At 36.0% G+C, this 25,663-nt stretch overlaps 1 protein-coding gene across 1 annotated transcript in view; it reads right to left on the reverse strand.

Moving 5' to 3' along the window:
• Positions 1 to 25,663, reverse strand: part of LOC123565008 (nucleolar protein 11-like) — a 255,647-nt gene that overhangs the window by 7,838 nt on the left and 222,146 nt on the right. The window contains exons 6-13 of the mRNA XM_053537597.1: positions 19,147 to 19,299; positions 16,539 to 16,621; positions 12,671 to 12,838; positions 11,550 to 11,618; positions 8,828 to 9,009; positions 7,079 to 7,204; positions 4,306 to 4,419; positions 1,713 to 1,791 (exon numbers count right to left, since the gene is read on the reverse strand). Coding sequence (XP_053393572.1) covers positions 1,713 to 1,791; positions 4,306 to 4,419; positions 7,079 to 7,204; positions 8,828 to 9,009; positions 11,550 to 11,618; positions 12,671 to 12,838; positions 16,539 to 16,621; positions 19,147 to 19,299 — 974 coding nt within the window. The remainder of the gene's footprint in view (positions 1 to 1,712; positions 1,792 to 4,305; positions 4,420 to 7,078; positions 7,205 to 8,827; positions 9,010 to 11,549; positions 11,619 to 12,670; positions 12,839 to 16,538; positions 16,622 to 19,146; positions 19,300 to 25,663) is intronic.

Raw genomic sequence — 25,663 nt, forward strand, 5'->3', positions numbered from 1 at the left:
AAGTTCACTCTGATGGCTGCATGAAGAAAGTATGTTAATTGGTTACCTGACTGATGTTAGGTAACAAAAACACTTTTGGAAATGGTTTACAACTGATAACAATACAACTGAAAAGAAATCTACTTTTCACTTCAGATGAGGAGTTAGCATGATAAAACTAGAGCTATCACTAAAGGTGATGAATGTACCCCCCGCATGCACTGACACAGTACATTGCAATTTGACGCACACAAGACTGCATAATTATGTGGACTGTATGTATATAGACTGTATGTATACAGTATAGTAACAAAAAACAAAGTCCCATAACTATGCAGAATATTTATCTAAAAGAATGTAACATGCACCATGCACAACTAGGGTTGGTACTGATCACTTGTGTGAAGTTTCATTAAATTGTGTGCAAGGGTTTGGTAGATTAGGCATGCACAAGATTGCATATGCAGACTGTATGTACATAGTATGTTAACAAGAAACAAAGTCCAATAACTGTGCAATTTTTGTTGCTGAAAGAACCTAACATGCCCCATGCACAACTACTGTTGTTACTGATCACTTGTGTAAAGTTTCATTAAATTGTGTGAAGGGGATGAGGAGAGATGGTGCGCACAAGGCACAAGATTGTGTCTATGTATATAGTATAGTAACAAAAAAACAAAGTCCCATAACTCTGCAATTTTTTTTTTCTGAAAGAACCTAACATGCCCCATGCACAACTACTGTTGGTACTGATCATTTGTGTGAAGTTTCATTAAATTGTGTCAAGGGGATGAGGAGAGATGGTGCGCACAAGATTGTGTCTATGTATATAGTACAGTAACAAAAAAACAAAGTCCCATAACTCTGCAATTTTTTTTTCTAAAAGAACCTAACATGCCCCATGCACAACTACTGTTGGTACTGATCACTTGTGTGAAGTTTCATTAAATTCTGTCAAGGGGATAAGGAGAGATGGTGCGCACAAGATTGCGTCTATGGACAGACAGACAACCTGAAACCAGTATACCCCCACTTACAACTTTGTTGTCGGGGGGTACAATAATTACTGACTGCCTTTACATTTTGTTACACACACTATACATTAATTAAGAAATAATGTATAGAAAAATCATGTTTTAATGTTATTAATAATATGCGAAAAGAAGTTATAGGTGTGCAGAATAATTTCATGAGGGTGTAGCCCAAGTGAATTAATCTGGTGACATATAACCGATTCTGACTTATCAATTTACTAGTTAAAACACAATTGCTTTTATCATTTCAATTCTAATATACCCTTAATCTAAAACAGAAGATAAAATATTGTAGCGCTCTTTCTTGTTGCAACAAAAACTATCACATGTCAACCTGACGTCATTTCAGCGTAAGATGTTCTAACAGAATATTGTAACGCAGTATCTTGGGAGACCATTGTTTCATGCATTAAAGTAGCACGTTTAATGACAAGTGTCACAATACAACATGGGTAAGTAGACTTGCTACCAACTATCAAGACAGGGGCAGTACAAAGTTACAAACAGACTTGTCCTCTGATAATCAGACAACTTTACGATACCATCTGTCAGAAATACCTACAAAATTATTACAGTAGAAGAAGAATGTTCACTGATAGTATACACACATCGAGGGTTGGACGCAATACTATCGTAAGTCCTTCTTTATTTAATAGGAGTTACTACAGTATTGCGTTCAACCCTCGACATACTGCTTACCAAGGCATCCTTAAATGAAACGTTTCTCAAGCATTCCAGGAGAAATGTATCACTGTATGGTAAACAAAGAATCTCATTTCTATGTTACTGTTAAGGAATATATTTTATCTTTAGTAATCTGCAAACAACAGGCTATTTTTAACAGTCAGGGGCACCACATAAACAAGTAATATTTCAAAGAACTGAAATAAATCTTTTTTTCAAATATAGTCTCACTTACTAGATAACTTTTTCTCATGATTACCAGTAAAATCTGACTAATTGTTTCTACTAAGAGATCAGAAAACATTTTCAAAACAAAAATACACAGCAAAATCAATTTCAATGACATAAACCCATTGCAGATCAATTTAACAATAGTAGTAACACAAGAGCACCGCCTTGCAGGTGCAGACGCTCATCTGATTTTTTTTGTATAATAGAAATATTGTCCTACCCATGATTTTCTAAGTCTAAAAAGGGCCATCATTCTTGCAAAAAGCAGGATAGAGTTATGTTTCTTGATGTACAGCGTCCGTTTATGATGGTGAAAAACTGTTGCAAGTTTTAAAGCAATAGCTTTGATAGTTTAGGAGAAAAGCTGACTTAAACATAATACTCAACCAAGAAAACTGATTTTCTAAGTCCAAAAGGGGCAATAATTATTGCAAAAAGCAGGATGGAGTTATGTTTCTTGCTGTACAGGGCAGCTTATGATGGTGAACAAGTGTTGCAAGTTTCAAAGCAATAGCTTTGATAGTTTAAGAGAAAAAGTTGACCTAAACATAAAACTTAACCAAGAAATCTGATATTATCTAAGTCCAAAAGGGGCCATAAATCTTGCAAAAAGCAGGATGGAGTTATGATTCTTGCTGTACAGGGTCAGCTTATGATGGTGAACAAGTGTTGCAAGTTTCAAAGCAATAGCTTTGAAAGTTTAGGAGAAAATCTGACCTAAACATAAAACTTAACCAGGCAACGCCGACGCAGACACTGACGCCGACACCGATCAAGTGATGACAATAACTCATCATTTTTTTTCCAAAAATCAGATGAGCTAAAAATGACCTTAAACAATTACAATTATTATAAGTTTTTGAAATAGTTATTTTTTATTAATGTATACAGGCACTGTACCTCGAGTTAAATTCTGATTTGAATCAGATGGTTTTCCTATGATTTCATTGACCTACACACAAGATATCCCAGCTTTTAATTACCCAAATGAGGAGTGGGTAAATCATCACATGCTGAACAACATAACTATAGTTTCATGGCTCTTGGTCACATAATTTTCGAGATACATGTAACTTTCAGGCCCTATATGCACATTTTTACCTAAATGAAGGGTCGTAACTCTGGTCTTACCTCAGGTACACAACTTCACATTCCGAATAACAATCCCAAATAGTTTCATGACTTTAGCTCAGATACTTGTTGAGATATATATCACAACAGAAATTGAAATGGACAGATGGAAAAACAGACAGATGTATGGGTAAATTTAAGTACTTTCAACTCTGAAAGGGACACACAAATGAAAGTTAATGAAAAATGCATTGAAACTGAAAACACTTTGATCCAACTTAAGGATTCATACAAATTATTTCTCAAAGTACCTCAGATTGGGAATTACTTGCAGAAAGGTTACAGATCATACAGACAGAAAACTAGAAACCTAAATTTCTAAAATAAAGGATACTGACAATTCAATTGATCTGATGAAACAATACACATCTTAGGCTGTATTTTAAGTCTTGTGATAACAACTGCTCTTTCAGAATGTTTTGTTTATTTCATTGATTCATGTTTTTCAAAGTTGTATCAAACATTTGATGAAGTCAAACTATGTTTAAGAAACAGAGACCAGGCATGTAAATAAGATATGAATCCCTATAAGGGTCATTTGTTTTGAGTATAATGAGGTTATTATAACAGTACCTAGGATGCTGTACTTGACTCTACTGAACTTTCATAGGTCGGATCATACTAGGCACTCAAGCCCCCTGAGTGTGATCTGACTTGGCAAAATCCACAACAACTGAATACAAAATCCCAGATTTAGCTACTGTGATAATGACCCTTTTATTATATACCTCCATCTTTTTGTTTGTCCTCTTGTTTTTGAACAAAATCTTCAATGTTTATCGATTTTAAAATAGAACTTAGTGAAGTTATTATGTACGCTATTAATAGAACTGTGTCAGGTCATGCATATTAATTGAAAGTAGTCCAGAAATGTTCAATTAAAATGTACAATACAGATTTTTTTTTTGTCTGTTCATATTTACTTGTGAAATACAAGAGAATTTATACAGGTATGTAATGAAAAATAATATTAGTTGTCCTTAACCTTTAGCCTGCTGGCGGCAAGTGACTGCCTTTGCGACCAGTGCAGACCAAGATCAGCCTGCAGAGTGATTGTGGTCTACACTTTTCGCTATTCAGTCAGTAAATTTTCAGTGAACACCCCTTTGAATAATAAGTGGTACTGCCCAAACTGAATGATGGACCAGTCCATTTTAGAAATTTAGCTGGCTAAAGATTAACGTATGTATGGAGACAGTGATACATTATCAAACTGTACAGTATAAATTTTTCTATGTAAGGATACATGATAGCAGATCTGCTTGCACTAATTGGACAACTGTATGGCTTATCCTGATTATCATCCTCACTAGATTCATCTTCCATTTCATCCAATGTTGGTAATTTTTCCTCATCACACCTACAATATTATATTTATGTTAGTTCAGTAAACTTAATACAAGTCTGTTTTAGCACGGTTGCCAAAAATCTTTAGATTGTGACTTATATGAATCAGTTTGAAGTTGGTTTCCAGGAAAAACCTGTATCAAGTAATTAACTAACAGTGGAAAAAGTTTTCAACTGAAGCATCTGACTGGTAAATGTTTTAGTTCAAACTCAAAGTTGACGTATGGGAGGGCAGCATTTAGAGACTGATTTAAAATCGTATCGTGATTTTAAACCCTTAGACCCAGTGCTGATGTGATGAAACTGGTATGACAAGACACAGTCATACCTTCTGCCAAGACATTTTAATCAAACTATTGATACTCTATCCATAAGACCACACCTTGACCTTGATCTTAGCGACCCATGTCATGTGCTTTGCACGTTGTATTGATGAGGTTAACATATGATGCTACTTTTACTAAATTGTTCTCTCTGTGGTATAGATGATATAGAGAGGACACATTTAAGTTAAGCTATTTGGTCTTTGACCTTCAAGTATGACCTTGACCTTGGATCTAATGATCAGACTTGTGTCCTCTAAAAGATATGGATCAGACATGAAGTTATTTGATGTTTGATCTTGAAGACTGAGCTTGACATTGGACCAAGTGACCTGGGTTGCATGCTCTGCTCATCGTTTTGGTGAGGTTAACAAGCAACGTAAGTTTTATGAAAATCTTCCAAGCTTTTTAGACAATATTGAGTGGGTACTAACTTAAGTGTGACCTTGACCTCGGATGTAGTGATCTGGGTTAAGCACACTGTATGCGTCTTGATGAGGTTAACAACTGAATAGATGCTAGTTTTATGAAAATGTTTCCAGTGGTTAAGAAGATATGGAGAAGAAATAAACTTAAGTTAATCTGATCTTTGAACTCCCAAGTGTGTCCTTGATATTTGGCCTGGAGACCTGAGTTGTGCACTACACAAATCATGAGGTTAAAATTTAATGCTAGTTCTATGAAGTCTTCCTGCCAGTTACAAAGATATCAAGTGACAAGATGGACTGAACAGACAAATGAATACACAGACATGCATGGCCCCCATACACCGTGTGTGTAATAAGAGAACTTGTCCTAACCCCAAGAAGAAGCAAAGTTTACACTATATATAAAGAAGGAGATGTTCTTTAAGACTTAAATTAAGGAATTTGTGAATGGTGGACGCACTTACAACAGGCATCCAACAATCAAAACAATCAAAACAAGAGCTGTCGGAGGACAGCAACGCTCGACTATTCAACAGCCTTGTCAATTGAATGAATACAAAAGTTGAAAAAGGGGCATAATTTTGTAAAATGCAAAGTAGAGGTATTGAACCTCTGTACTGCATGTCATATCATGACAGTGAACAAGTGTGTGAAGTTTCAATCCTTTCCAATTTGTGGATACTGAGATACCAGCTTACATACAAAAACTTAACAAAAAACTGCTAAGTCAAAGGGGCATAATTTTGTAAAAATGCCAAGTAGAGTTATGGCACCTTCACAGTGCATGTTAGATCATAACAGTGAACAAGTGTGTGAAGTTTCAATCCATTCCAATTAGTGGATACTGAGATATCAGATTACATACAAAAATTTAACCAAAAACTGCTAAGTCGAAAAAGGGGCATAATTTTGAAAAAAAAAAGAGAGTAGAGTTATGGGACTTGCTTAGTGCATGTCAGATCATGATAGTGAACAAGTATGTGAAGTTTCAATCCATTCCCATTAGTAAATACTGAGATACCAGCTTACATACAAAACCTTAACCAAAAATTTCTAAGTCGAAAAAGGGGCATAATTTTGTAAAAAAGCAAAATAGAGTTATGGAACCTGTGCAATGTAGATCAGTTCATCACAGTGAATAAGTGTGTGAAGTTTCAATCCATTCCCACAAGTGGTTACTGAGTTACCAGCTTACATACAAAACCTTAACCAAAAATTTCTAAGTCGAAAAAGGGGCATAATTTTGTAAAAAAGCAAAATAGAGTTATGGAACCTGTGCAGTGTAAGTCAGTTTGTCACAGTGAATAAGTGTGTGAAGTTTCAATCCATTCCCACAAGTGGTTACTGAGATACCAGCTTACATACAAAACCTTAACCAAAATCGGGACGCGGACGCGGACACCGACGCCGACGCATGGGCGAGTGCAATAGCTCACTATTCTATGAATAGTCGAGCTAACAAAATCACATTTGAGCCTCACCATGAGAAAACCAACATAGTGCGTTTGCGACCAGCATGGATCCAGACCAGCCTGCGCATCCGCCCAGTCTGGTCAGGATCCATGCTGTTCACTAACGGTTTCTCTAACTGCAATAGGCTTTGAAAGCGAACAGCAGGGATCCTGACCAGACTGCGCGGATGCGCAGGCTGGTCTGGATCCATGCTGGTCTCAAAGCCACTATGTTGGTTTTCTCATGGCGCACCTCATTTCATTGATTTCACTCCTTTTCATATTTAAGATACACTCTGTTTAAGTGTGTAGCTATCTATATTTTGAAGTCATGTTTTAAAAGACCCCTTGTCTTATTTGTGATCTAGACTGTAACATAAAATTCTGAGCAATATACTTAAGTCTGGAATGTAGTGAAAACACAAACTGGTCGGCAAGAACTTAGAGTTGTTACAATGTAGAATACTTACTGAAGAAAGAATGACAGTGCCCGGCATAAACATTTCTCTGGTATGTTTGGTAAAGTATTTAATATAGTGTGTAGCATGGAAATCTCTGACTTCTGTACAAGACAGCTGAATAACTCATCCATGATACTAAAGGTGAGAGAAAAATAAATGATCTTTAAGTTAGTAGTTACCAGGCTCAGCTTTGAATAGTCATTTTAGAAGATAGTTAAACTACTGAATAAGAGATTATCTGTCAAATTATGTTTCGTGAATTCACATGAATATTTGCCAGTTTTTCATGAATTCCTTATAGGAATATCAAAGTTTACGGACCTGACCAAGGAATCATTTAGCATGCAGACATGTATATCAAACAGTTATTGCATGTTGATGCAGTAAATATCCAAGGTAAAATATCCAAGTTTATGGCCCTGACCAAAGGTGATACTCACTGAGGTCTATCGTCCTCAATGAGTATCGCCTTAGTCAAGTCCATAGACTGTATATATGTCAGAATTATCATACAATAAGTGTTTTATTTTAAGACTACACTTAAAAAACAGCAGTCTGGTAAATATACAATTATGATTATTCACAAATAAATATGTTTACAAAATTATTCACAAATAAATATGTTTACAAACAGTCAATACACAATTTTATCAAATATATAACAAGACTGCTGATTGAATTACGTGTGAATTGAAACCAGGTATGCGAAGATTTCATAAATTATTGAAGTTAATATCACTTTGGGACATTTTCATAGAGCAAAAAAGAAATTTGCCAAGAGAAAAGTCAGAAGTATGTGACTTGGAACTTGTGAACTTGTCTTATAACCCTCAAAGCATCTTTGAAGTTTTAAAATAATATCTAGATCAATTTCAGAGATATTCAAGGACAACAGTACAGGAATGATGGGAAAGAACATTTTCTACAATGCAAAATGGGAAATATTTTTGTCCTAGGAAGAGTTATGATACCTGTACATGAACTTGTCTCATAATCCTTAGGGCATGCTTCAAGTTTTAAAAGAATAGCTGGAGAGGTTTCTGAAAACAATACAAAGATAACCGGAAGGAATGTTTTTTTAATTAACCTTTAGCCTTCTGAAGTTCTAAAATGGACTGGGCCATCATTCAAATAGGGCAATACCATATATTATTCGAAGGGGTGTTCACTGAAAATTTACCGACTAAACAGCGAACAGTGCAGACCATGATCTTGGTCTTGCACTGGTCGCAGAGGCAGAATCATTTGCCGCCAGCACGCTAAAGGTTAAAAGAAAAGGAAAATACTTTTGCAAAAGAAATGTCAAGAGTTATGAAACCTTGTCTGTGAACTTGTCTCATGATTCCTAACGCCAGTTTGAAGTTTCAAAGTACTATCTGTATTGATTTTAGAGATGTTCAAGGGGAAAAAATTGGGAGGAACAGGATAAAATACCTCCACACAAAAAAATAATCATTGTTTGGTGGTAGTATAAACATTAGGACAGAATGACAGCCAATATTTCTGTAAGAAAAAATACCATTTTCATTTTGTTTAACATTTTCATTTCGATTACCTGTATATTTCAAATGTACGAAAGTATTACCAAGCAATCAAAAGATTGTTTTAGTATGCCTGAAACTGATCTTATATTACACCCCTTTGAATAATAAATGGTACTACCCAAATTACCCAAATTGAATGATAGACCAATTTAGCAGGGTAAAGGTTAAGTTAATGTGTTGATTCATATGAAGTTAAATACTGCACCAAGCTCACCTAAGTGGTATGCATTTCAGTGTAATCAACTGACACAATTCCTCCTTTGCCCAAAACTTTTTCTCATCCATCATCCTTTGCACCAGTGTAGTCATGTGACTTGTTGACAACCAATGGTGGTTCTCAATCTTTTTCAATTCTGCCAAAAGCCGGCTAAATGCTGACTTGAATTTTGTATAAGTCTGAAAAATAAGAGCAAATGAAAATTCTTGTTCCAAACTTAATAGTATGGCAACAATGCAACAATAAATAAATCCTAGTCTGACTTTATTCTACAGATTTGAAAAACTGACAACTGAATTAATAGTCAACAGAAATTTTACTTCGCAAATCCCCTTCCTTATTTACTGATGGCATCTCCAACTAAACCAAGCTACTGTTAAATCATTTAATTGTGTGGGCATGAAATTTCGTGGTTTTGGTTAAAACGGCAAAATCATGGGGATATGAATTCGTGGATTTCAACTTTTGAACATAAAATGATTGGGAATTTTACTTGTTAGGATTAAATTTCGTGGATTGACTCAACCACGAAATCCACGAATATTAATCCCCCACGAATACTAATGATTTCACAGGACCTAATTCAACAATCTCTCAGAATAAAAAAGATCTATTACCTCTAGTCTTTTACAGCTTTTAATATTTTAAGTAACTCAAAATCAAAACCATAAGGTGACCTCAATTCGTGCAGTGCTGGAAGACCCTTGGGGCCTCCTTAGGCAGTATTTCAACTAAAGGCTTAAAAAGGATGGTTTCTGCACATGAAGTATTGACCACCTTGAGTGAGTCTTGAACTCAAAAGCAGTCAGCAGAAACTGATCCCGAGTCAGAAACCCTAACCCCTCAACCTCAGATGTTCCAATACTAATTATTTTAAGCTTTGAATAATATCCCTTCTTATACAACAGGAAGTAAACTACTTAACCCTAACCCTGCTAAATTTCTATAGGTCACAACCAGTTAAATAGTTTTCCCTATATATTCTATATAAAACTGACATTTTTTAAAGAGCTACCAAACATAGCTTTACCCATTTCAGAGAACAAATCTTTACCTCATTTTAAAGAGTTATGATAAAACTGATATAAAATGAAGAGAAAAGTAGGGGTCATGTATCTTCTAAGAGAGATTTCTCTGGTCACATTTGCTTACTGTAAACTGACATCAAAATCACACTGCTGTGACCTGGAAGTACTACTCATACTACAACTGAGATACACTTCTATACAACCTGCTCTCCCATTTTTCCTACAAAAATGTCACAAATACATCTACAATGAAATTTAAACAGAAACTACTTTTAATTTAGACCTCTGTTGCCATGTCAAGTGAAAAATTAGTGTTCAAATACCTGGCAGCCATTATGCGACTAGACCAGATGGCTCCCACGCTGGTTCCTTTAGTTTAGTTAGGCCTATAATGAACTTGCCTATCTTTGAATTTGGACAGTACCGTTAACTGTTAAAAGGGGTGCTTAACAAAAAGATACTGACTGAATAGTGAACAGTGCAGATCATGATCAGACCGCACAGATGTGCAGGCTGATCATGATTTACACTGGTCGTAAAGGCAGAATCAGTCATTTCCAGCATGGTAAGGGTTAATGTCAGTCAATTAAAAATATTAGAATATCAACATTGTACACTTTTTGACAATGTTAGGTTACTTTGGCTAACAAAATGGAAAACCTTTTCTTGTAACAATATAAAAACACTTTTCTCCACTTACCACTGATAAACATCCCACTTACCACTGATAAACATTGTATTACATTTTTCTCCACTAGCCACTGATCAACATTTTGCCACATTATTCTCCACTTATCACTGATAAACATTGTATTACATTTTTCTCCACTAGCCACTGATCAACATTTTGCCACATTATTCTCCACTTATCACTGATAAACATTGTATTACATTTTTCTCCACTAACCACTGATCAACATTTTGCCACATTATTCTCCACTTATCACTGATAAACATTGTATTACATTTTTCTCCACTAACCACTGATCAACATTTTGCCACATTATTCTCCACTTATCACTGATAAACATTGTATTACATTTTTCTCCACTAACCACTGATCAACATTGTGCCACATTATTCTACACTTACCACTAATTAACATTTTGACACATTATTCTCCACTTATCACTGATAACATCATGTCACATTTTTCTCTACCCAACTTATCATTGATATTTTATCACATTATCATCCACTTGCATGATTCTCCACTTACCACTGATGAACATCATGTCACATTATGCTCAACTTACCACTTAAAAATATCTAATCACAATATTTTCCATTCTAACACGATCCGATTCATTTTCCTATAAAACAAAGAAGGCTGAAAACAGTGAATTATTATACAACAATTCACTGTTATGACGTCACAATTATTACGTCATAGCGTCATACAGCATAGGGGCTGCCGTAGGATGAATGCCGTCAAGGATGTACTTTAAAGTCCTTGGTAATGTGTTAGAATCGTAAAAATATAACTCATTTAGTGATTTGCTCTTGAATAAAATCATTGTCGTTCAGATGCGTATTATCATATCACTCGGGCTGCGCCCTCGTGATATAATTCCTTCACATCTGAACTCCAAACAATGATTTATTCGGCGGCAAATCACTAAATAAGATATATTATTTCTTAAATAAACATCGTGTCACAGTATTCTTCACTTGTATGATTCTACACTTACCATTGATGACTCTGTCAAAGTTTTCAGTAATTCAGCAACATGCGTTGATGGCTGACTCACACTACATCTCTAAAATATAAACAAAACATGCTTAACAAAGAAACATTAAAGCTTCAAATGCAACTCATAATTACTGTTTCTGAGTTAAATTAAATTTTTAAGAAGGGCACCCATGCTTACAACAATTCGGTATGTTTTGCAAATTATTACAAACATACAATGATTTGACAAAAAAGAATAAATCACGAGGTTTATTTTGTATGAACAGCAAAAGGGAAGGTGCCAAAGTTATAACAAAGCTGCTTACTTATAACAGGCCGCTATTTTTACAGTTCACGCACAGTCAGGGAGAACTTTCCTTAGATGGCCTCACAGTTGTTCCATCTTGTAAACAGAATGGCCAGAAGTTGATTTTAATGTTAAATGAAACAAAATTTGTGAAATTTACGATATAACCTTATTTACAAAAGGAAAAGAAATAAAATGTAAATACAAGAGCACCGCAATGCGGAGCAATATACACCCAAAGGTATGACCTTTGACCCCTAAGTGAGACCTTGACCTTGAAGCAAGCCATCCGACACAAATGCTCTGCACGTCATCTCGATGTGGTGAACATTTATGCCAAGTTTCTTTAAATTCCTTCAAGCTGTTCAATAGTTACAGAACGGACACAAAACAAAGTCATATGACTTTTGACCCCTAAGTGTGACCCCGACCTTGAAGCAAGCTATCCAAAACATGTGCTCTGCACGTCGTCTCCATGTGGTGGACACTTGTGTCAAGTTTCTTGAAAATCCTTCAATGGGTTCAAGATTTACAGAGCGGACACGAAATTGCTAATGGACGATTGGACAGACAGACAGACACCGGCATCATAACATAATACGTCTCCCTTTGGGCATATAATAAGAAGTGAATTAATTTTTTTCGGTGTTCATGCAAACAGAATGCAACAAAATAGGATCAGCAAATTAAACACGAATCACTAGCATGATTTTGGATTTGCCGATCCTATTTTGTGGTTCATTTTGCATGAACTCCGAAAAAAATATTTCAAACCTTAAATAGAACACCAAGACACCTCAATGTGGCTACACCTCTAAGAGACTAAACCATACCATGTTATTTGGGTTCCATGTATAGTGACCAGGGACTGACTGCTTGTCTGCACTGTCTATTTTCGCCTGTCCTAGAAGGCTGACTAAAGTGGATGGTTCGCATTCATACTTGTACCTGTACAGTGTTGTACCACATGGCATAAACAAATTACCTCCTACTTTACAAATCTGAAATAAAGTAACAAAAAATTAAAGTATTTGACTACTTTCAAACATAGACTCAAAGTTCCAATACAAGACAGCCATGACAGCCCTAGATTGCTCACCTGAATTTCAGAGCTTAAACAGACTAGAGACTTAGCAACTTTGAAAGAGGATCATAAATTGCTCACGATGTTGAAAAGTTCCAGAGGCTGTAGTCTTAAAAATTGGATGGAAAAAAATACACAGACAATTGGAACAGGCTGATGGTATTTTGGAAAATACAATATTGAGCCACGCCATGAGAAAACCAACATAGTGGGTTTGCGACCAGCATGGATCCAGACCAGCCTGCGCATCCGCGCAGTCTGGTCAGGATCCATGCTGGTCGCTTTTAAAGCCTATTGGAATTGGAGAAACTGTTAGCGAACAGCATGGATCCTGACCAGACTGCGCGGATGCGCAGGCTGGTCTGGATCCATGCTGGTCGCAAACCCACTATGTTGGTTTTCTCATGGCGCGGCTCATATGATAATGGTTCTATTTTTACTTTTTGTGCCAGCCCCAACTCCCCAATTTTTACAAATTTAGAAGAAGACCTTATAATGATGCTACATCTTCAAGTTGGATAAAGTTTCATCAAGAAGTGTTATAAACGTACCGTATTTTGGTGCGTATAGGTCGCACTTTTTCTACCCATTTTGCTGCCTGAAAAAGTTCCTGCGACCTATACGACAGAACATTGCCAGCAGTAATTTTTTTCGGGCCAATTTTCTGACCGCAGCTCTCGCAAAATTACATGCATCTGTTACGAACGAACAAAATGGATAAAAAGTATCAATATCGATTGTTTTTCAAACAATAGCGGTTACTTTTAATGAAATATATCGTAAATAACCCATACAGACTATTAAAATTACGAATGACTTTAATTCAAAGATGTTTTTGCAGTTTGAATTACATTTGTTTCTACTTTCATTTTACTGGACGCCATTGACAGGTACATGTACTCCGGGTTGGTTAAAATCCGGGCAGATCCATCCTCCATTCCAAACATTGTTTATACTAATTCTTAGCGTTTTAAAAAACTTAGATATTTTTTTTTCTTTTGATTTTTAAATAAAAGAAAAAAATCCAAAAGGAGATATTTTGTTAATCTTTTTACTCAGAATCAAAAGAACGCAGTTAATTACATGATGCGGAAAGGTGTTATAATTGCTGTGCAAACAATTCACACTTTAACTTGCATAATTACAAAATGTAAACACAAACCGACTACTGCCATTTAGTGTCAAAAAGCCGCTTTTCTTTGATTTGAGATGTAATCTGTTACTGTTGGTACGAAACGGTTGGGATCGAAAATAACACTGTGCGATTTCCACCAATCAGGTTCTGATAATAATTCTGTCCGCGGCATCAATATGGCCGCCGCCATAACTTTTTTGCTGGTAAATATTGCTAGGGAAAAAATCCGAAATTTAACTGCGACTAATAAGCTAGAACTTAAATTTTCCGACAATTTCCAGAGCAAAAATTAGATGCGGACTATACATTACCGCGACCTATACGCACCAAAATACGGTATTTCTGTTTTTACTAACAGGGTCTAAGTGCCCAAATTTGAACAAAATTGAAACAGGACCTTAAAATGAGGCTACAGACCAATTTGATGAAGACCCATCAAACCATTTAAGAGATGAAGTTGTTTAAAAGTATTTGTACTTTTAACTCTAGTCACCCTTGAAAGGCACCAAGTGCCCCCATTTGACCAAACTTGGAAGAGGATCTAATAATGATGCCGCTGACCAAATGGGATGAAGATCAATCAAGCAATTCATAAAAGAAGTTATTTAAAGATTTTTTCTATTTTTAGCTCTAGTGGCCTCTAAAAGGGGCCAAGCTAAACCATTGAATGAACTTGATATAAGACAACGCAAGGATGATATTGACCAAGTTTGGTGCAATTCTGACCATCAGTTTCAGAGGAGATGTCACCTGAAGAAAAAAAATGGATGTCATGCATCCATTATTATTAATACATGGACGAAGGATGGACAACATAAATTGGGTGATCAAAATAGCTCATCCCCAGCACCTCATGCTCAGGTGAGCTAAAAACAAACAGACAGACACTGGTGCTCCCTTTGTTATGAAATGTATTTACGGTCACCATTGGTTGCTATGGCGACTCCTCCAGAAAAATGTAAATCATTTCAGGTTTTGGAGGATACAGCAAGATACAGAAGTTATTCTAATTCTAGAAACTTCCCTTGATTCTTTAACATGCAGTCATGAAATTTATTTACAATAACACTGGTTGCAATGGGCAACTCCTCCAGGAGAATGTTAGTCATTTCAGGTACAGTTCAAGAAGTTTCCCTTGGCTGTTTAATATGCAGGATTTAAAGCAATCCTATAAAGGATCTTAATCTAAAATCACATCCTGAAGGCTGTTTAAAGTCTTGTCTCATCTCATTTTGAGTTGATATGAAGTAATGAAAAGGAATAAAAGGACATAATTTTGTGAATCAACAAGAGCTGTCCGTAAGACAGCCAAGCTTGACTATTCGAAATATTGTCCCAGAAGCAGGAAAATATTACCCAAAATGTTAAATATCAAGAGTTTTAAGTTCAAAAGGGGACATAATTTGACCAAAATGCATATCAGAGTTATGGGACTTGATGCTATCAACTAGTTTTATAACCCCGAAGACACATATTAAGTTTCAATTCAATATCTGCATTAGTTTTGGAGATGGTAACTTGCATGTAAAACTTTAACCAGGATTTTCTAAGTCCAAAAGGGGGCACAATTTGCCCAAAATACATGTCAGAGTTATGGGACTAGACCCAGTGAGATTGGTAATTGATCTAGAAAAAGAAAAAATATGTTTCAAATCTATATGCCTTTTAGTAATAGCTGTATGTACTTGCACGCAAAACTTTAACCAGAATTTTCTAAGTCCAAAAGGGGGCATAATTTGGCCAAAATGAAGGTTAGAGTTATGGGACTTGGTGCTATCAACTAGTTTTAAACCCCGAAGACACATGTGAAGTTTCAATTCAATATCTGCATTAGTTTTGGAGATAGTAACTTGCATGTAAAACTTTAACAAGAATTTTCTAAGTCCAAAAAGGGACATAATTTGCTCAAAATACAGAGTTATGGAACTTGACCCAGTGAGATTAGTAATTGACCTAGAAAAAGGAAAAATAAGTTTCAAAGCTATATGCCTTTAAATGATAGCTGTATGTACTTGCATGCAAAAACTTAACCAAGGTGTGATGCCGACGCCAGGGTCACAGAGTAGAATAGCTGCACTATTCTTCGAATAGTCGAGCTAAAAACAGTTACATGTATATCAAGAGTCTAGCCCCTGGTGAGGTTTGAAACTTGGACCTTCTGCTTGTGAAGTCAATGTACTAACCACAATAGAGGACTCCTTGGCCATGTACTAAGGTCACTTTAGGGTTCAACAACCTAGTGGTAAATTTTTTTATGTAAACAAGAAGATTTTTAAAGTTTTTCTTTTCAGTTGCCATGGCAACCAGAGTTCTGCATGGAATTCAATTTTTTGAATAATTTTGAAAATGGGACCACCCAAGGATCATTTCTGTGAAGTTTGGTGTAATCTGCCCAGTGGTGTTCTAGGAGAAGATTTTTTAAGAAAATGTTGACTGACGTCTTTGGCTCAGGTCAGCTAAAAAGAATATCAAAAATACATACCTTTGGTTTACAGAGACATTTGTCAGGAAACGGTTGCCATGACTTCAAGAGGCCAAACTTTGTGTCAAATATACCCAGACCAGCTGAAATAAATATTTCAAACACTGGTTCAACCACAAATGAGCCGTGCCATGAGAAAACCAACATAGTGGGTTTGCGACCAGCATGGATCCAGACCAGCCTGCGCATCCGCGCAGTCTGGTCAGGATCCATGCTGTTCACTTTTAAAGCCTACTGCAATTAGAGAAACCGTTAGCGAACAGCATGGGTCCTGACCAGACTGCGCGGATGCGCAGGCTGGTCTGGATCCATGCTGGTCGCAAAGCCACTATGCTGATTTTCCCATGGCACGGCTCAAATAATCATAGGAGAGGCATTTAATGTTGTTGTTTTTTTCATCAGGGCCAGATTTTTAATGTTTATATACAGCTTCATATGTGTCTTACATAAATATACATACAAATGTGAGTGTTAGTCAATTCTTGCTTATCAATATATTAGGATTCAAATATTTCTATGTTAACAGTGGTATAAATATATGATTAAAGTAAAACTGTACCGAATCAAGCTGTTGACTACATGTGCAATAGGGCTGATAATATGGGTTTGTTTCATATTCTTTTTGTTTGATTTTTTGTTTTGTTTTTGTTAGTTTAAACTTCACAACAACACAATTATATGTCATATGGTGCCTTTCCTGCTTTTCATGGTGGGAAAGACTCAAGGTGCCCCTCCTGCCGTTATTTCATTATGGCTGGGCAAATGGGTAGAATTACATAACTTCAGTACAAGAAAGCAGGATGGCTTCCTCACAAGAAAAATTCTAAGCCCCAAGTAAGGCTCTTGAACCTACATTGATGAAGGCAAATGATTCAAAGTCGTTACCATAACCAATCAGCCAGGTGGACTCCTTTTTTTTGTTTGAGGAAAACCAATTAAAATACAAGAGGGCCATGATGGCCCTGTATCGCTCACCTGAGTACCATTGCTCAAAATGATATGATCAAGTTTTGACATAGCGCACATAGGTATACACATTAAATATCATCAGGATAAACATTTTCGACCTAGTCAGGACCAATTTCCATACCAAGTTTGAGGGTCCTAGGCTCAAATGCTGCATTTTTGTACTAACATTATTCCTTACCCTGGAAGACTTAAATAACATTTAAAACCAATCTCATTAGATGCTGCTGAGATGTATTCGTTTACATAAAATAAAGGGAGGTAATCTGTCATAAATTCAGTCAAAAGTTATCTACCCTGATTGTCCGAGTCCATCTGATGGCACAAATGACATTTCAAATCAGTATCTTCATTGGTTACTGAGATACACCCATTTTAATTTGAAACAAAGGGAGGTAATTTGACATAAAATCAGTCTATAGCTATCTACCCTGATTGCCTCAATCCAACTAAAGACTATAATGAAATTTCAAATGAGTTCTATAAATATTTACTGAGATAAAACCATTTTTATTAAAATCAGGGGAGGTAATCATGCATTGGTATATGCATGTAGAAGATACAGAGTACAAGCCTATACAACAATATATTAGTAAAGTATTCATATCGATAAATGTTCAATCAAGAGTTATCTAATATGACTACTTCTTACCAGGGAAGACATAAATAATGTTTCAAACCAATCTCATTAGAAGCTGCTAAGGTGTATTCATTTAGATAAAAAAATAAAGGGAGGTAATTTGTCACAAATTCAGTCAATATGTATCTTCACTGATTGTCTAAGTTCATCTGTTGACATAAATGAAATTTCAGATCAGTATCTTCATTAGTTACTGAGATATACCCATTTTAATTTGAAATAAAGGGAGGTAATTTGACATAAAATCAGTCCATAGTTATCAACCCTGATTGTCTCAGTCCAACTAATGACAATAATGAAATTTCAAATAAGTCCTATAAGTACTTACTGATATAAATCCATTTTGATTACAATCAGGGGAGGTAATCAGATATAAATTAACTCTGGAAACTACGATTGGATCTGACAGATTCATCATGGAATCCAAGATCTTATTGTTGCTGAAGATATTTTGGAAGTTTGTATCAAATCAAACCATAAATGAAGTCTCTATATGGCTGCAAAAGCCAAAATAGCAAATTTTGGACCTTTAAGGGGCCATAACTCTGGAACCCATGATGGAATCTGGCCAGTTCAAGAAAGGAATCAAGATCTTGTGGTGATACAAGTTGTGTGCAAGTTTGATTAAATTCAAATCATAAATGAAGCTGCTATTGTGCAGACAAGGTTAAAATAGCTAATTTTGGCCCTTTCAGGGGCCATAACTCTGGAACCCATAATGGGATCTGGCTAGTCCAAGAAAGGAATCGAGATCTTATGGTGAAACAAGTTGTGTGCAAGTTTGGTTAAAGTAAAATCATAAATGAAACCACTATCGTGCAGACAAGAAATTGTTGACGGACGGACGCACAGACACGGACGAAGGGTTGATCACAAAAGCTCACCTTGTCACTATGTGACAGGTGAGCTAATAAAAACAGAAGAAATACCAGAATTTATGTACAGCTTAAGCTGGTCCCTACAGTAATACAATCATGCATTTTTTGTCCATACCGTACTTACTGATATTGTTATCTGCAACCCCAGCTACTGCAATGTGAAAATCATCTACGACCAGTATTGTGCTATCTTTATTAACTCCTTCTATAGTGTGGCATGGTCCTGGTAAACAGCTGCCTTGGTTCACTCTTAGAGAACTTAATTTCCCATCACTCCCTATATACAAGGCCAAAATCATTTTCAGTTACCAGATTTTATGTCAAACACAATTAAGTCTATGCCAAAGAAGAAACAACTATTACCAATTTAATTAGCTGATAAAAACATCAGATCTGACAAGATCGTTAATTGATAATTGTTCAATTATCCTTGACATCCTTGACCGCAAAATGAATTAATCGCCTTTATGAAATATTCGCAAAAAGTCCTCAAACAAAATGTATACTTTTGCTGCTTTTTTGAAAGTTACTGTGACACAAAAAAATTGTAAACATAACGCGAAAACATATGACATTTGACTATGGGCATTGTTTTTCCGCCCATTGTGGCGAATATCTACCTTGTAGACATCGAACAATTTCTTTTTTGAAGACAAAATCACAGTATCTTTCGTATAACCCTCTGACACATTCAGAAAGTCCACTTCGTTCAATATTGTGCAAAACGCAATGCTTTCCATGGGCGCAGACATCTTGCTATGTTTGATTAACGAATTTGGTAGAATTTGTTCTGCACAATTGTATGATCTGTCCCATTCTATACATAGAGCGTGACGTCACACATTCCGTCAGTGCGACAGTATAAAAGCGCTACCGTAGTGTACACAATGGGTCTGTCCTGCACAACAGCCATGACTATTTAAATTTTCACATGTAGCATTAATATGATTAACACTATTGATTTCACATCTACATCTACATTGGTACATCATACTGTCAGACTTGACAATTCAATGACGGTGCGTAAGAATAAGAAAATGTATAAAAAAACAAAGACACATATCAAACAGGGAATACCACATACCAAAAATGCAGTCTCCCAAAACGAAACCCACAGCACGCAGACGTGCACACCACAAACACACACACACACGCACACACTCGCACATAAGAGAAACTGAAAGAAAAAGTAAAAAAGTAGAACGCTCTAAGGATGTATGATGTTATGTAAAAGATAGAAAAAAAGTGTAAAAGTGTTGCCCAGCTTCTTTTCACACCATCATAATGTAGATATTTGCAGATTTTTTTCATTTTACAGTCATAATCTAAATGTAAAGCAATTCGAATTATGCAACTGCCTAAGAGCTGCAGAAGTGTAACAGGTGTTAAAAAGAGCGTTATTGTAGAGAATGGAAGCAGAGATACAAACAAGTTTAGGATGCATTCTGATTCTCTAAAATGGGTAGCAATGACTACAAAAAGACAAAATAAATGAACTACTAAGTAAAGAACAATATGGAATATGTAAACTTACAGTATAATTATTGCAAAATTCAAGAGTTATAAGGGGGTTTTAAGAATATTTTTGCCAAGAAAACATATTATAGTCTGATAATTATTTCTTTTAAAATATCCAGCGTCAAAATATTGTAGATCTTCGAAATGAATGTTCTCGAGATCTGTGTCAGTCTTTTCCTGAAAATCAATATTGGGCCAATGCAGAGATATCTCTAACTGAAATTTAAAGTTGGCCCAACAGCTATATATATTTACAATACTTATTAATCATTGTTGGATCAACAATGGCCCAACAACGATTATCCTTTGATGGTTTTCCGTCGTTGTCCCAATGACTTCATGTTTACAGGGTAGATTCTATTTTATTTCCACACAATGTTTATTATTTTACTGCATATTTATTAGCCTATGTTATATGGTTTAGTATTATCATACATGATGAACCTTTACTGACCCCTTTATATAATTCATGCCTGCGCATGCTCAACTTCTAGAAATATTTTAGCGCCACATGTTAAAGCTTTGCAGAATAAATTTACACCTTGTGCTGAACACTCGTTGTGTTTTTTATTACTTAGTTGTATGATTGCACTTGATTAATTTTATAGAAATACTTAGAATAACAATACAACATGGTGTCAGAATAAAAGTGACTTAAAGCAGTAATAATTTGGATTAATATAACAAAATTAACTTGGAAAAGATACATTAAAATGGATTGATATCACTGTATTTATTGGGGGGGAAAAACAAACAGAAAAATGGAATTCAATGAACAAGTATCACCCAAAATGGACTGGGACTCATCAAATTTATCAGAATTTGATGCTTACGAGAAATTTGAACGTCATGCAAAATTCCCTGTAAACATAAAGTCAGTGGGCCAACGACGGAAAACCGTCAAAGGATAATCGTTGTTGGGCCACTGTTGGCCCAACAATGATTACTAACTATTGTAAACACAGCTGTTGGGCCAACGTTGAACCAACTTTAAATTTCAGTCACAGATATTTCTGCATTGGTCCAATATTGATTTTCCGGGAAAGACTTGTACAGAGAAAACATCGTTGGTCCAACGTTGGCCCATTAGAAGTTACAACATAAAATTATATTTTTTACAGGTCACTGTTTTATCACAAACCCCTACAAGTATACACGTTGTGTAGGTGTAACATGCAATATTTAATTAATAATTAAATACTTTTCTGCACCAATTCGTAATTAGTTAAATTTGGGCTAATTTAACTTAAAACTTATCTGCAGCCGTAATGATATTTTGAATTATATCAAATCTACTTCCTTTAAAATCAAATTTGTAAAAACATATTGAAAAAAAAATACTACATGTACTATAGCAAATATCTAATTCTATACAATCATAAAATGTTTACAATAAATCTGTTGAATACTCTCGTTAACTCGAGTTATGTAAGAAATCCCAGAAAATGTGGTTAATTGCACTCTCTAGACCAGATTTCTAGCTGCATAGACATGTGATGTAAAGGAAACTATTATACATGTGATAGATCTGGATTTAACAAAAACCCGGTCTACTATATAAACTGTAAGTAGCAGTTTTTGAATATTTTTTGATAAAGTTGTGGAATCTTATTGAGAATTTCTTTTTATATCCTGTATTCATGTAATATCCACATGACTTGAACATATGTTAAATACATGTACTTTTTTCTAAAGCTGGCGGATGACACTTGTGTTTAGTATTAAATTCTGTGAAAAAAAACAACAACTCATATTCTCGTTAATTCTATCATATTTTTCTAGGTTAAAATGTATACAGACAAAAATAATTTTTATACATTTTACGTAAGCTTAGTTACAGAGGTTTATGTGCATTTCTTTAGTTATTGTTATCATTTTGACGTAGGTGGTTAAATCAACATCATGATTTTTGTTTTTTACAGGGTGCTGTCCAAGAGATAAATAATGGAGTGCCCAGCACTGTGGTGCACAGGGAAAAAAGAAAAAAGTAGAAAGCTGCAACTTCAGTGAGAAAAGAAAATAATTAAACAAAGATATATATAAATGAATTAAAATACAGACAGTAATTCACTTGATTAGGATTTAATCAGTGACAAAGAAAAATAGGTAGATAAATTTAGGCTGGAATCAATATTTGACATGTTGAAGTGATGATATATTCAGTTATATATCTTCAGGAAAATTGCAAACAAACTTTAAATGAATGTTAGATTTCTTTTTGTTAAATGTTGACAAAATCACAATTATTTGAAAATAAAATATGCACTAAAAAGTGTTAGTTTCAGTCTTTCTTCAATTTCGTAATTGTTGTGAAAGGGTTGGCATCCATTTTTGGCCAACAAAAACAGAGTTGGCCCAACGATGGACCAACCATGAGTGACGATAAAATGCTGTTGGCCCAATGGAGGGCCAACGAAAAGTGTAAGATACCAGTCGTTGGGCCAACGGTGTGCCAACCGTTGGGCCAACGTTGCGCCAATTAGCAAAATGGCGTTGGGCCAACGTTGGAAATCTTCGTTGGGCCAACGAAGAGTCTGCCGTTGGCCCAACGTTTGGCCAACGCATGTCTGCTATCTGGGTTAATGTTTACGGGTCCACTGAAAGGGAAAACACAGGAAGAACATATTTCTTATTTTTTATTATGGATTAGTCACAAATGGAGAAACATACACTGCACGTGGAAAGACATTTCCGCTGAAGACGCCAAGAAAATAGACACATACTACACAAGATTTCGGACTTACGTGCAGCCAAAACTTAACCCCATATTTGCAAGGTATAAGTTTTACAATCAAACACAGGAAAACGACACTTTTGATTCGTTCGTTACAAGACTCAGAATGTGCGCGAGGGACTGTAGTTTTCAAAATGAAGACAAGATGATCCGAGATAGGATAGTGTTTGGAACGAGTTCATCAAAAGTGCGCGAGAAACTAATTAATGAAGGTGCAGCGCTAACGCTAGATAAAGCCGTGCAAATCGCGCAAAATATGGAATACTCAAAGCATCAGCTTAGTTCTATGTCGGGACCAGTCGATAAGGACATACACCACGTGGCACCACCCCACAAACGGGCATCTCAATGGCGGGGAAAACGCAGTAACAAAAACAAGGTTACATGTTCGAGATGCGGGCCACTACACTCACAGGGACGGATATGCCCAGCGAAGGGCAAAAAGTGCTTAAAATGTGGAAAAGTAAATCATGTTCACAAAGTGTGCAAATCCAAAAAACACGGTTAATGAAATAAACTATGATTCGGACTTATCCAGTGACGATCAGGAATTCTTTGTTTGTATGGTATATGATTTTACTACTTATCGACCTGATTGCGCAATGGTTACACTTGCAATTGGCAAAAATCCCACCCAATTAATTTCAAAATAGATACAGGTTCCCAATGTAACTTGAGACCTCCAGAAGCTTAATATCAAAGGCCCCTTGCTACCCTTTGATGATAGGTTATCTTCCTAACGGAAAGATCCTATTCCAGTTCAAGGAATCATTGGCAGAAAACAACAACAGCAAAACTGTGATTGTACAGAAAATACTCCCAAGTCGAACGTAATGAAGTGATACTAGGGAGTAAACCACAGTTTGAATTTAGCTAGAACCACAGTCTGAATTGAGTTAGAACCACAGTCTGAATTGAGCCAGAACCACAGTCTGAATTGAGCTAGAATCACAGTCTGAATTGAGCTAGAACAACAGTCTGAATTGAGCTAGAATCACAGTCTGAATTGAGCTAGAACCACAAGTCTGAATTGAGCTAGAACCACAGTCTGAATTGAGCTAGAATCCCAGTCTGAATTAAGCTAGAACCACAGTCTGAATTGAGCTAGAATCACAGTCTGAATTGAGCTAGAATCACAGTCTGGATTGAGCTAGAATCACAGTCTGAATCTCAGTGTTTGGATCAGCAGCTACTACAATGGACGTCACAACAGCAGCAACAGTAACAAAAGCAAAAGGTATAGCAACAGTAACATCAACAACTACTACAGCAACAAAAGGCCTTACAACAACAATAAACATCCCAAGAGCAGAAACACCAACAAAAGTAGCAAGAGCAGTAACAACATCAAAAGGTATAGCAACAGTATCATCAACAACAACTACAGTAACAAAAGGTCTTACAACAACAATAAACATCCCAAGAGTAGAAACACCAACAACAGTAGCAACAACAATAGGGATGAACTCTCGACAGCAAATAACATAATATTCCGCGGCCAGACATTGGTCATTCCAACCTCACTGCGTAATGAAATGATCAACGCAGTTCATGTAGGTCATATGGGCGAGACTAAAACGCTCAACAGAGCCAAGGATATTATGTTATGTCCACTATGTCTAACACACAGAGCATCGAATGTCAAGGAACCCATGAATCCCCACATTGCGCCCCAAAGACCATGGCAGCATATTGCCGCCGATCTATTCACGCTTGACGGACGTGGTTACCTCATCACAGCGGATATGTACAACAACTATTTTGAAGTAGACGCACTGCCACATATATGGTCCAGCGATAATGGGCCACAATTCAGCTCCGAAGGACTGGTACTTCAAACATGTTACATCTTCGCATCTTCGCCTGGGTACAGCCAGTCAAATGGTTCATTGAAAAAATGGTTTCCATTGCTAAACGATCAATGAAAAAATGTCACCAAAGCAAAACAGACCCATATTTGGCATTTTTAGAATATAGAAACACCCCTTTATATTGCGGGTACTCCCAGCTTGCGCAGTTGTTGATTGGCTGACGGTTAAAATCTATTTTGCCCACAACAAATGAACAATTAAAACAAGCTTTCATCAATCACAAATCTGTTCGAAAATCTCTGCAAGAAAGCAAGGTTACACAAAAAAGCTATTATGATAAAAGTTCCAAATCATTGCCCACACTTAATGAAGGTCAATCATGCAGTGTACAGTTTGGGAAAACTTGGAAACCAGCTTTAGTTCTACAAAAAGAGATGGAAAGATCACACAAAATTCAAACTGAAAATGGCTCAATTTACCGCCGAAACCGCCGCTTCTTTAACAGTACGCGAGAAAAGTTTCCATTTAGCACAGGCGTCTGTCCAAATATTCTCCATCAAGAGCCTTCAGATAATATT

Source organism: Mercenaria mercenaria, chromosome 2, assembly GCF_021730395.1.
Source record: "Mercenaria mercenaria strain notata chromosome 2, MADL_Memer_1, whole genome shotgun sequence".
In the NCBI taxonomy this organism is placed as follows: Eukaryota; Metazoa; Mollusca; class Bivalvia; order Venerida; family Veneridae; genus Mercenaria; species Mercenaria mercenaria.